This window comes from Phyllopteryx taeniolatus, chromosome 21 (assembly GCF_024500385.1).
Source record: "Phyllopteryx taeniolatus isolate TA_2022b chromosome 21, UOR_Ptae_1.2, whole genome shotgun sequence".
NCBI lineage: Eukaryota > Metazoa > Chordata > Actinopteri > Syngnathiformes > Syngnathidae > Phyllopteryx > Phyllopteryx taeniolatus.
Genome location: NC_084522.1, coordinates 12446907 through 12461238, shown reverse-complemented (window position 1 = coordinate 12461238; position 14332 = coordinate 12446907). Strand labels below are relative to the sequence as shown.

The following is a 14332-nucleotide window of genomic DNA, read 5'->3' as shown; positions in this document are numbered from 1 at the left end:
ATATCTGAGCAGAAAATTCTTCTGTCCAGAGGTGTGTAGAAATAGATGCAAAAGGTCATAGTCATGACCCAAACACTGCAATTTCCTAGAGAAGAAAAAACTGTTCTTGGGCTCTGTGAGTGTGTGTGTTTCTTTTATCTAGCCTTTGGACATTTTTCTATTTGGCTGTCCCACATAAGAATAATTTTCAGTTGAGCTCCTTTCATGCTATTACACTATCTCTGTGTGTGTGTGTGTGTTGAAACACTATAAAGCTGGGTGTCTCCTCTAATCAAAATTAATGGACGGAACCTTCTGTCACATTTGTGTTTAATTTTCATCCCAACATCCTATTTAGCACGCTTTCCAGGATTTATAGACCCATCTTTGTTGTTGCGTGCAATCGCAAAAGGAGATATATCCACGTTGAGCTGCCATTCAAGCCCGTGTTTTCTCACTTTCTCCTCCTGTCTCTCTAAATAATACATCTCTCTTATAACGTCTGCTTTACTGAACTCACCAGACTCACGGGTTATCACATGCAGCCCAGATGATGTTACTCACAAGTCATTTTCAACTCAACTGTCTTGTTTAAGGAAGAACCATAGTCTTAGCAGTATGATGATTTTTTATTTTTTTTTAAGTACAGTACCAATGGCAGCACATAAAAACTATGCGAAATGTGTTATCACGTGTAGCTGAATTTCCTCTAAATGATGCGCTACTCAAGACTAAACAGACAAGATGAATAGGAAGATGAGGTGCAGTAGCCTGACTAACATCACCACATGGAACCGCTTTAGTGTGACCTGGGGTTCAACTATGCCAGTAAAAGAGGATAATAGATTCCGCTGTGAACGATAATGTGCAGCTCATGCATGGCCACTATTGTGTTACTATCGAGCTTCAGGATTGGAAACACTTACACCGAAACTTTGTCTGACCTTCAATAAAAGATTGATGCAAATGCAGTCAACCTTCATGTCAGTGGCTAACTCTTTTGTGAGGCAGAGGGTCCTCGGTTTATGACGGTTGTGACATACGACGTTTCCAAGTCACAACCGGCATGCAATATGTGCCCTGCGACTGACAAGCGACCAGTCCAGGTTGTAGTCCGCCTTTCACCCAGAATCAGCTCGGATAGGCTCCAGTTCCCTGCGACCCTGAACAGCACTATAGAAAATAGATGGGTGGACGGTTTTGACCGTTTATATGACGATGGAATGGTGATTACAGTAGATTGAAGGGGATGAATACAGAAAGCACATTGCTTTGTTGTTGGTATTGCGTTTAGCTTTAGCATTCTGAGCCGACAAAAAGCTAGAACATCATCTTTTTGAAGTGTTTGATAGTTGGCAAAAAATGTAAATGCACATCACTGGCCTCTACAGGACATAGTCTCAAAAGGGCATGTGGCAAGCATCTACACTCTGAGTGGCCCCTCGATTAATAGGAAAAAAACAAATAATTCCACTAATATACCTGATCAGTTTTAAGTCGTAATTGCACCATTCACCACTAGATGGCAGACATCGCTTAGTAACGCTTCCACCCGGTCTTCTCCATCACACAAATATCATCAAGAGCAGTTTATCTGTTCAACAAATCCAAAGGCAAGGCTATGTACCTAATTTGCTTAGAGACGTTGTCGGCCATGATCGTTTCACGGCGCTATTGAGTCGTACAAGACAAACCGATGCTGTTTTACCTTGGGGAAGAGGCTTTGTCGCGTAATTACATGTTTGGTAAGGAGCCAGGTAACGCTAAGCTCATTTTAGGTTAGCATACAACGGAACTGACCGGGAGGTTACTCAAGTATAACACCAGTGTTGGGGAGTAACTAATTACATGTAATGAGATTACATAATATAATTCCGAAATGTGTCATTGTAATCCAGGAGAAAATGTGTCATCAAATTATAGCTGCTTTTGAAAATTTTCATGATTAACATTTTAAGTACAGGCACAAAATCTCAGATTTTACAGATGTTTTATTTTGTACATCTTACACGTAATTCATCCACTCTACAGTAGTATATTCACAATAGAACAAATGTGTCTAATATCTCATTCCCTCTGCTTTCGTTCTTTTAGATACTTCCATTTAGACACTTGATCATCGTGTAGCTATATTGTGATGTTTGACAGCCTCTCGCCAATTGTCACAGGCTCTTATAAGTTTGTGACTGCCATAACACGAAGAAGAGCGTCCTATTTGATACTGAGCAGGCCATCACTTAAACTGAAGATTAATTTATCCAAACACAGGCTCATGTATGTCAAACAGTCCTCCACATACACATATGCTGAAATGGACAGAAGTGTGACGCAGGATCATCTCGACAGATGCACACACACACACACACACACACACGCTACGATTTACACAAGGATTACGCTCTCCCTTCTGGCTGTGCTGCAGACATGTCATGTTCAATAAACATCAAGAAGCATTTGTGTTGCAGGTGTGAAAGTCAAGACCATAGGCAAGCCTCACCTCATTTGATCACTGACAGATTTATGAGGAAATTCCTGCAAGCTAACTGGCAGGGATACAGAAACACGTATTAATCTGTTGGCTACTGTAAAAATAATTAACAGGGGTGAAGTTTTGTTGAAGCATAATCAGTCCATTTGTCTCTTTCAATAGTTACAGTACTGTTTCATGGTCTGAGGCTATTATTAGAATAGATTTTTTTCCTTGCTAAAACAACAAATGACTGTACATAATTTGAATCTCATTACCACGTAGGTCTCTGCCTAGGCTGAACTCCATCCATCCATCTGACCATTTTCTAATCCTGTTAACGGTTACTAATGAGTTGGCACCTCTCCCATATGACTTTGGATAAGAGGCAGGGCACACCATGGACTGGTTGCCAGGTCACACCTTGAAACTGGTTGCCAGGGAACATACATAAAAACTACCTTTCTCACGAACATTCACATCGATGGGCAATCTAGACTTTCTATTTAGCATGAATATTTTTGGAATGTGGGAAAGAAAACAAGAGTACCCGTAGAAAATCCACACAAGCACAAAGTGAACATACAAATTTAGCACAGGAAAGGGCAGAGATTCAAACTGAGAACCTTTGGATATTAAGGTTCATGCCTGAAAAGCTATTCTGCAAACAGTCAGTACTACTTTTATTATCCATCCATCCATTTTCTGAGCCGCAGGCGTGCTGGAGCCTATCCCAGCTATCATCGGGGAGGAGGCGGGGTACACTCTGAACCGGTTGCCAGCCAATCGCAGGGGACATACGAACAAACAACCATTCGCACTCACATTCACACCTACGGGCAATTTAGAGCATGCATGTTTTTGGGATGTGGGAGGAAAACCGGAGTGCCCGGAGAAAAACCACGCAGGCACGGGGAGAACATTGAACCCCGCACCTCAGAACTGTGGGGCTGACGCTCTAACCAGTCTCCACCGTGCCACCTACTTTTATTATGGTTTCTGATATTGTATATGTACCATATCAATGTGAGGAGACGCTGTCTTTTGCATGACATCTATTTGCCAAAGGTTTGTTTTGGTTCTTCATGCCTTTAGGAACCTTGTTTTGTGCTCTAGGGCAGTGGTTCTTGAACTTTTTACACCAAGTACTACCTCCAAAAATTACATCACTCTTCAAGTAGCACCATAATGACCAGCATTAAAATACAGGTAGCGTAGTAGGCCTAAGTGTTAATAAAAAAATGAGGCAGACATTTTATTTCTAAAAAGGTATATTTAATATTATTGTATGCCACTGTAACAGTCTGAACGTTTAACAATTAAATATTGGAAAATAATCATAAAAAAATACTTCAATAATGTAACAATGCACAGTTTGAACATTTAATTTAGTGATACTTTACCATACCACTAGAGGGGGCCCGTGTACCACTAGTGGTACTTGTACCACATTTTGAGAACCACTGCGCTAGTGCACAGTAATACATTATACATATATATATATATATATATACAAGAAGATATAGTTTGTGACAGCATTTCTATTTGATGTTGATAGATGGCCACTTAGCTTCAGCACACTTTCCAGAAAAGAATAGGTTACCAGCTATAGTTTTTCATCTTTCAATATGTATTAATGAGTTACATTCCATACATTTAGGGGGAGCTCGAGAGCAAAAAGGAAACAATTGTATCTCACTGTTGCTTTAAGAAACACAAAATGAGATTGTAACCAAAACAAGTGAGTCGCCCATTAGTCATTTCTATTCCATCCAGTCTACACTGTGGGGGAGCCAGACAGTTTATCTTCTGCCCAATATCGTGCACTCACTCCATATCTCCCTCTGTCTCGCTTTGTATCTCCACGAGAGCCATGTCATCAATTTCACACAACTTGAACTGACTCCACAAGCTTTTCTTTCAAAATTTACCACCTCTTTCAGCCAGCTGATTGTGATTCTTTTGTGTAAAAACAACCCTCAATCCACCAGAATGAACTCCAAAAGAAGCTGAAACACTTCTGCCCTATGGAGCCTCTGGAAAGAGGTCTGCTGTTGACAGACAAAGACATCTACTCGGAGCACATGTGTCGACGAGAGTTAAGGAGACGCTGCGGGGACGTTCAGCCTCGGAGGCAATATTTGGGGAGGCGTGAGGAATTTTCTCCCTACTTTACTGGAAATGATCATTGTTAGATACACGGGAATCAAATGGGAGTGCTTTGTGCAAACTTAAAAATAGTAAAACAGGCAATCCATAAGAAAGAATGAAAAACACATTGAAGTCTAATAAATCACTCTCCTTGCCAGAATCAGCAATAAGAAGCACTTTTTCTCAATATTATCCTTTGCTGGAAGTAAAACTCCTCATTAAGTTGAAATAGTGGAGGCATCCTGATGCATACTTTTAAAACATCCAAAACAATAATAATGCAAAAACTGTAATTCTGAAAAATAAACGGCGGCTGGTGTGGGTGTGTAATACTATCTATCACCTGTTCTATTTTGATTCTAAAAGAAAAATACAGCCAGTTTCGTGATTGAAAAGTTCATCGTCAGTTGTGATTTGCGGCAGGCTTTGATAACTTTAACCACTTTACTTGCCCCTCTTACTGTGCGTTAAGATTGACTGTAATGTTTTGTTCTATCTAAGAAACGTTATCTCATATTGGCTCCTAATCACTCAGCGGTGTAGCAGTGGCAGATCGATTCACGAACCTTGAGCATTTGGCAACTCTCTTGACTATAATTTATCACTTTGGGTGAAATGACTTCCACTTGGCTGCCCAGAATAATATTATGGTCAATCTGTGAAAGAGCCTTTTGTTCTCATTTCTGGGATTAAAAAAAAAAAAAAAGATTCAAACACAACAATAGAGTAAAATACAGTTTTAAAAATAATTCCTGTTGTATGTTAAAGGTTTGTTAGTTTAATGTGGAGGTTTCGGCTCATTCCATTCACAATCAAATATCTTTTTAAATGAAAACAGCCCAATGTTGATCTTTTTTCCATGCAGCACAATCAATATAAAAATACGAGAACTCGGGAGAGAAAATACCTCTTCCCAAGCCAAACACCTGTGTCCTGTAAGTGGACAGAAATAAAACAATCAAGATGTGAAGAGTTTTATAATTGTAATAATAAAAAAAGGCATGTATCATTCAGAAGTTACAGATCATTATAAATGGAAAATATCTGCGTTTATTGGATCTTAAAAGTACTTAGAAAATGGACTCCCAGGAAATGAATGGGCTACGTGTGGTGTACAGTAGCCAACAGACTAAAATGTGTTTTCCATGTCACTTCAAGAAAGATGAAGCAGATCCACACACACACCGTCTATTCTAGATAATAGTGAGTTGTCCTTTGATGGCTGTTTGACTGGGGCTTCTCATGTAAACTCAAGGAGATCTCAAGGCAAGTGAACGACTGAAAAATCCAAGCATATAAGAGACTGTAAACATATGCCACTTTGGTACCTTCTTAGATAGAAAGAAATCACAAAGGAGCTCAGCAGCAGAAAATAATAGAATGAAAAGAATACTGCAGAGAAGGTTGGGGTATCATTTTCCAAATCTACACTCGAGAGGCAAAAGCCTCTCATGATCATTTGTCACTTCTTTAAAAGATGCTGCGAAACTGGGAGATCGAACCTGACATGTTTGGATCAGAAGAATATGAAACTGGTAGAACAATATGGCAATATGGCCATCTCGCTCGCATTTAGGAAAATGTACGAGCTTCAGAGTTCAAACAAAATAAACTCCATAGAGAGCACACCCAAGAGAGTGATTCTGTATATTGAGGGCTCGAGAGCGTATGCCGTGCTTTTTTTACAGCTGCAAAATGTAAACCATGCTGTCAAGTCAAACGCCAGCAGGATGATTTACTGAGCAGTACCTAGACATTATTGTAAAGTTTACAAAATGACAGCATACAACGGCATGCCATTTAGCGCATGACATTGCTGTAGCTCCACCTTTACAATCATTTGGTCATCATTTTGCAAGATGTTATTATAGTGTGCTAGAGCAATTTCCATGTGTCCTTTGTATGAGTTGTTTGTCGGGTCAGGAAGGAAGAGCTTTTTATTCCTCTGAGAATGCCCTTGTCTATCGAATTAATCCAATTGTTATTTTTGGCCCACATCTTTTCTGAAAATAAACTACAGTAGAGGAAGTTGTCCCCCAACTGGAAAGGTTCCTTCTTGGTTCTGTAGTCATACTGTGTGGCCCTCTGATAGCATTAAGTAAAGAAACATATTCACCCTTTGTTGTAGACATCCCACTATAGAAGACAAACAAGTTGCTGTTCATGTTTCAGTGTAAATTTTAAATCAGTGTTTATGCAGCGCGTCATGCTCGTTGAGAGGCAGAATGATGGGAATTTCACAGGGATAAGACACTATCCCCACCCCCTTTCCCTCCCCTCTCTTTGTGCAACAGCTTAGTTTGGCACAGACTGTCCTTCTCAAGAAATCCTGGTCCGAGCTACTTTCGACTGAGAAGATCTATTACTTTCACTCCCAAGCGCTGAGACAAAGTTTGGCTTGCTAATTGACCACCGTTGCCAAATTGTCATTATCGTTGCAATGTTAGAAGTGTAGTGAGTATCTGTAATTTTAAAAAAATGCACTGAGTGGTCACTTCTGTTTTGATTGTTTCTGAAGGCATTCAAAGCAACATCTTACATCTTAATCAGTCAAATAAGCAACTGCAATGCGTACGTGATCGCAATATTTTTTCATGGTGATCCATATCTGTAGTGCTATGACGTTTGAGAACCACTACACACAATAAAATGATTGTCTATTTAGCAGACAGATACATGTGTATGCACGTACAGAAAAGCTAAGTAATTGTTAAATTACTGTCAAACCATTATACATATGAACCACTAAATGATTTGGCTTTATAGCTTTACATCTTGTTTTTGTTGGTCAACACGCACACAATTACAACACCCAAAATTAAACTTCCCAAATATGGGGAGAGCCCTGGAGAAAAAGCACAATTCTTTCTTTCCATCTGAACTTCTGGTATTCCGAACACAGTGAACACCAAACTCTTGGAATAGTTTTTTAGCACCATTGTGAGATAGTTAAAAATCCTTATTCCACTGATTAAGAATAGCCTGCAAGTACCACAATTGAAAATGTTCCACAGGTGTTATCTATGTGGTTGCTTTATTGCTATATCTGCTCATGTGCCCATTTACAGCATAGTTGTTTTTTTTTTTTTTTATTATTATTATTCTTATTGTTCAACCTGTGAAAGAGATTGTTTCCTGTCACCAGTTCCCTCTGAGAGATCCGAGCCAAGCTTGTCTGAGGTTCTTCCCTTGGTGGGCAGGCAGGGGAAGTAATCCTTGGACAAACACATGGCACCTTTTGACTAGGCAGGAATGTTATCAGGGTCCATATACTCTCCCCTGCATTGAGGAAGGCGAGATCAGACTTAAAATACTTCCTCAACAGCTGTTTGCTGCATCACACTCTCTTTGTACCCCACACAGTGTGCCGAGAACTCTGGCACGAGGCAACTATCTGGAACAGTCTCCTTTGTCCATCTCTTTCATCAGGGCTGGTTGGAGCCACATCAGTGTTCTCCAAGACAAGCAGTAAAAATACTGCTGTGATTAAGATAGATAGACTGACGGGGCCCTTCATCTTTCGTCTGATGAAACAAATGTTAACTGCATCCTGATGTACCCCCCTATGAAGTGTCATTAAGTTGAATTGCTCTTGTATGTTACAGGCTAATTAACAGGACAGCAACTAACTAAAGTCGACTTTCATATTTTTGGACTACAAACACTATTGTGGTCAGACATTTTTGTTTTAGTCGTGACGTGCTCTCGCATGGCCAGAGGGAAGATTTAACACACTTGACGACATCTTCAGTATTTAACATTTTTAAATGTGTGGCTCCAAAAGACCTTTGTCGTGCAAAACAATGACCAATTTTTGGAGGGGGTTTAAATTAGTCTATTTTAACTGGCCACCCAGTGTCTGTTTTTTGTAATTTTATTAGTTTTTTTAATTTCTTTAAAAAAAAATTTGAAACATTTTATTTTTTTATTTCTTTTTGTCCTCTTCGGTTGTTAGGTGAAACAAAATGGAAAATCTGTATCCCTTTTATGCCAGAACAGTTTTACTGTCACAGTGGAGTTTTTAAGCTTCCGCTGTGGTTTCTTAGAATTATAATTGAGGTTTATTGAGAATCAGACTTGATCACTCGAACAGAACAAAGTTTCTAGAAGGGAGAGAGAAACAAAGACAAAAGACAAAGCACTAATTGTAAACAGGATGAGAGAAGTAAATCATTACATTATCTACAACTATGAAACATTAAATATGAGTGTTGCATGGGGCTGCGGTGCTACACCCTGTGAGGGAAGGACAGGACAAGGACAGGAGAAGAAGCATGCAGGACAAGGGTCGTGAACCCGGCTGTACAACTGAAGTGTGGTGGAATTAATGATGTAAATTATAAAAGTCTACAGGACGAGAGAATGAGTGAGGGGATACACAAGCGATTTGCATATTCATGAGTTATTTGTCACAGTAAGTGCGTGACCACGCACCCAGTGAAAGAGTCCTGGGGGTGTGTGCCTGCGGAAGAACATGCAAGTGAATTGACACCGTTTTACATGCACAAAGACTGATAGAACTGTCCTGTAATTGCTGTGGCCGTACCGCGGAGGCTGAGGACCCCACCCAATCAATCGAGGGGCGGGATCAGGCCCAGGGGTCCACCCGAGAGCAGCCCGGCGAACGGGACACGTCCCACACCGAGGAACCCAGGGCAGTCCGCCGGCCCCACCGAGGCGCCCCGACAACTGGCCACCCGGTGGGACTCGCAGGGACCCAATGCCACCACCCAGCCAAACCCCCCACCACCCCATACGCCTCGCCACCGCACCCCCCCGCCGTCCCCCTCCGCCCCCAGGAGAGCCAGACGCTCCCCCTCTCAACCCACTCAGTGTGCCAATAGTAATGTGTATTATAATAGTGTGTTGAAATTTATTCACCATACATTGCACAAAATTGAACAATAGGGGAGAGTTTTGTTAATGCAAAATCTTCCAGAGAAGCCATCATTTATTAGCCGTAGTATTATAAAATTATCACTATAGTGTCATCATGTGTAAATAAATGCAGGCATACTGTATTTGCCATGGTATGCAAATATGGCTATAAATTTGAAACATTTATACTATTTGGTCTCTATACCAATGGAAGAATGTCTTATTAAAGTGTATTTTTCCTACATTTCTGTTTATTTGAGTACATGCAGTGATAAAATGATGATTGAACATTGCACTAAAGCACTTTCAGTGATACTAGGCTACTGTACTGTACTGTTTGTTTTTTAATTGGTGCATTTTTTTGGGTGATCGAATCAATTTCGACAAAACTGAGTTTCTCAAAAACCTTTTATTAACCCACATTCGGAATTTCCAGAGCCTACTGGCGAGTTCTACATAAAATGTGTGCAGCACTTTTTAAAATATTTTTATGGAAGAGCTTTGATATGCTATTCCAAAATGTCAAGTAATAAATGCCCATTGTGATACTAATCTACTCAGGAAAGAGTGGTTGTATTAGCCGTGGTAGCAGATGTCCTCATATACTTCCATTTTTGCATCTGAGGGTTTATACACTAATGAGGACTCATTAGTCAATCTGTCATTCGCCCAACACCACCCTTGTGTTTTTATAGTATCACTTATACTATCTTGGAATAATGGGGTCCACCACATAAAGATAAAGCTGGTGTTATTTCACCCCTGGCCTTTCTTGACAGACAGACTGCTTTTGAATAAACACACAGGATTTGAAACTGACATGTCAAACTGACAAGTAGTGAAAACCCAGATCAAAAGTGTGTGTTCAATCAGGGCACCACTTCCTGTATGGGTTTGTGTATTGTGATCTGAAATTTCAAGCTAATCTATGAACCATGGGAAAAAAAAAAAAAAAAAAAACCTTGACAACTGTCATACATAGTAAGTACCTTAAATCGAGATGAGAGGCAATTGTCCAGATGTTACAAAAATACTACGCTTCTGAGACGATATCCCTTTGAACACAATCTATTTAGATTGGACATATTTGTGGTGTTTTTCCAAACAGATTCGCAGGAGGCTTGACTCATCTCTCACTCTACCTCCTGAATTCCAAATTCAACCGACACACTATGACACACTATGACCAACACTCGTATGGTAACATATTGACAAATGGCTATTTCCTCTAATGCGAGGAGTGAAAATCATTTTAAAGAGCAAATGGAAAGCAGGCGCGCTACAGTGTAGGTCAAACAGTTTTGCGACGTTGTGTTTGCTAGCAAATAGACCGTAGTTGATGAATTCCTTGGTTCTTTTGTCATCTATCAAATCCATGAGGTCTTGTCTGTATGCAGATTGGCCTCAGGTTAAAGTGCTGTCTCTTGTTTTGCAGATAAAACAAACCATTAGCTTTAAGCAACTAACCATTTTGGATCTAAATGGTGCTTTTATCAGAAGACAGATATTGTTCAAATGGAAATTTTCATCCATCCATCCATCCATTTTCTGAGCCGCTTCTCCTCACTAGGGTCGCGGGCGTGCTGGAGCCTATCCCAGCTGTCATCGGGCAGGAGGCGGGGTACACCCTCAACTGGTTGCCAGCCAATCGCAGGGCACATAGAAACTAACAACCATTCGCACTCACAGTCATGCCTACGGGCAATTTAGAGTCTCCAATTATTGCATGTTTTTGGGATGTGGGAGGAAACCGGAGTGCCCGGAGAAAACCCACGCAGGCACGGGGAGAACATGCAAACTCCACACAGGCGGGGACGGGGATTGAACCCCGCACCTCAGAACTGTGAGGCTGACGCTCTAACCAGTCGGCCACCGTGCCGCAATTTTCAATGTTTTCTTATTACATAAGCGCATTATCATCAACATCCTTATTGTAAGGACGGTCATTTCAGTAGTTTGCATCTCCTCCATGCTAGCATGGAAAAATGGCTTTCAAAAAAACCTAAACATTGTAGAGATGCTGGAACACTAAAGGAATGACTTAAATACATCTGATCACAGAAAGGAGGCACATTTTATCCGTGAGTCGACTGAGGGCAGCAGGAAAAAATGGTTGCTGCAATCAAAGTGATGAATGTTGAGTACAATGTTGACTAAGGCAGAGCAACAAGCTAACCGTGGTACAGGTGTTTATTTGAGCCATATCTTGCCTGGCATCCTCAAATGTTGCAATGTTGACAAATGTGCTGAACCAATGAACAATCAGTAGTGTTTATGTCACCCATATAGATGATTGTATTGGCTTGCCAAGAAAGAACCCCAATTGACCAGTACTAGAAGTACTCATACTTGGTTGCCTGTACAAATGTACGGTGTCAATGGTGACCAACATCATCAGTACTGTGGGAAAAAAATGCCTTAGTTCTGCTTTTAGTCATGAAAAAACAATTGGAATATTGAAACACCCATTTATCAATTTTGATAACTTGAATATTACGCACTTGAAAAAGCATGTATTGGATTATTGTTTTAGTCTAACGACGATCTGGGGGGTTTTATACTCACACATGTTTGTCTTGAATAAATAAAGGAAGCATTTTCATACTGTGTCTTCTCCAACTCTGTGTCTCTCTTGAGGCTCTCTCTTACTTCCTGCCATTAAAGAGACAACCCAGTGGAGAACAAGGGCTGACTGACGTATAACTACTACTTCTACTCTCTGGCTGACTTAGTAGAACTGTTTGAATTCAAATTACTTGTTGACAAAACAAAAACAAAGACGTTTGATGTAGACGTAGTTTCTGGCCCATTGAAGTGTAAAGAGGTTAAAAGAGAAGAAAAATATCTGTGGAAGCAAATAATACGACAACTGAAAACTGTCTTGTATAATAGCGAATTCAGATCTGTGTTCTCAAAATGACCGTCATGGCACGTTGCATTCATCCATTAGTTCTACAGGATTCCACAAAACCAGCAACAGTAAATGTTTTACAACAATTGCCAATTGATATATGATAGCTATTGCTTAAACTGACCCTATTACTGGAGTTCTCTGACTAGACTTACTAGACTGTAATCTCATTGTGCAACTGGTCCTCCCCGTTGACTTTTCACACTAAAACTGACCCCAGAGCACAAAACACTCTTGAAAACTGTAAGAAAACAGCAAACAGTGCTCTGCATAAGCCAGAGAGCCTCATTCCTCAAACCCAAACAAGAAATCGAGCGAAGCCACAAACAGACGCTGTGCAGAGACCACACACCCACGGGAACACAAACATCTCAACAAACACTCTCCAACAAGGCCAATTCAAAGGAAATCCATCCAGGGTAGTTAAAGATATGAGTTTCTTTCTCAAACCTTGCTGTTCTATTTTAGTCCCTCCATGTGACGAACATGTGCCCAAGTCTAGCAGTGATGCAACATTTCACCCCTAACCTGAACACCTCCTTACCTTCTGTAGCCACTGCGTGTAATTCTCCATAATGTGTTCAAGCTGCTGGATCTTCTGTTTGGGAAAGTCCGGATCGGGTGGCGGTGCATCTCTTTGGAGGGAATTGGCATTATACTGTGGGCTACCGCCTTTTGCCTCCCTGCAGGAACCCTCCCCAGCTGCCCCTCCTTCAGGTAGGATGAAGGTGTAGGTGCACTGGCCATGTTGGATCTTATGGAATCGTCTGCTGCCGCTTCCTCCGGTGTTGCTGCTGCCGCCACCTGTGCTGCTGGAACTACTGTCGACCCCCCTCCTCTGCTCGCCTCCGCCGCAGGTCACAATCATTACAATTGCTGCCAAAGACAGCAAGTGATACACAAAAGTGTAGCACAGCATCATATCAGCGTTGCAGGCAATGGGAGTCCTTTATCTTCTTTTGTTTAGGTGGTGTTTTGGCTGGACGTTTCCTTCTGATGTGCATCAAGAGGCTGTGAAGAACACTGTTGGTCTCAAATATATGCAATCCATCTTTACATAGGAGGGCCACCATTGAAAGTCACTGTTGTCTGCTGTTCTTATATAGCTCCTTTTAAGTTTCTGTGAAGACCAGAAAGGTTGAGCACATCTCATGCAGGGTGACAACTTGGTTATCTTGATCTTCTTCCAAGTAAGCCAAAGTCAGCAAGCAAACTGTGCATCAGTCAATCAACGCTTTTAAAATAGGTGCTGGGTAATCTGGGATGGTGCTGTTAGACCTCCCCTGGTCACCTTTCTGTTTTCCCCCTTCTGCTCTCTGGCTTAACGACTGCAGGGAGTGAGAGATACTCTCACTGAAGAACAGTTCCAAGCTTCCAGCACACTCTGAGCCTGCCCCTTGTAGAGCCTGTGGAGGAATGTGAGTGTGTTGCATGTATGAGTTTGTGTGTATTGTGTGTGTGTGTGTGCCTGGCAATAAGGGACCCCAGCACAGAGGATGTGCTTACACTGTGAGGGTCGGTTTACAAGCGCTCAAACTGGAGGCTAATGTTGCTGAACTGCATTTTTGGCTCTGTGTTGTCCAAAAACATCTATAGACATGTTTTTTTGTATACATTATTTGTTCTCATTTGACTACTCTGCTTTTCGAGAAGCTCTGCATGAACCTTGTTTGAGGATAAATGGACATGTCATTTGGTATGGTGGCCTTTTAAAGAAAAGAAAGATCATAATCTTCTTCTTTGACACGTGTCATAATAAAGTACTGTACATCATTGAGTTTATTTTATCATTACACACAAGGAAAAATAACACCATATACTGTAGTTCCCGTGCCTCCTTTGCATTGGGGTTTCATATTTTATATATAATTTTTTTTTAATATTGTTTTTTCTTATTGAATAGTGGAACTCTACTAAAAAAAACTTCACATTGTGTCCATTTAATT

General features: G+C 40.9%; 1 protein-coding gene across 1 annotated transcript in view; it reads right to left on the bottom strand.

The window, feature by feature from the left end:
• Positions 1-14070, bottom strand: part of angpt1 (angiopoietin 1) — a 54871-nt gene extending 40801 nt beyond the window's left edge. Inside the window, exon 1 of the mRNA XM_061760814.1 lies at positions 12931-14070. Coding sequence (XP_061616798.1) covers positions 12931-13308 — 378 coding nt within the window. The 5' untranslated portion in view covers positions 13309-14070. The remainder of the gene's footprint in view (positions 1-12930) is intronic.
• Between the last annotated feature and the right edge of the window lie 262 nt (positions 14071-14332).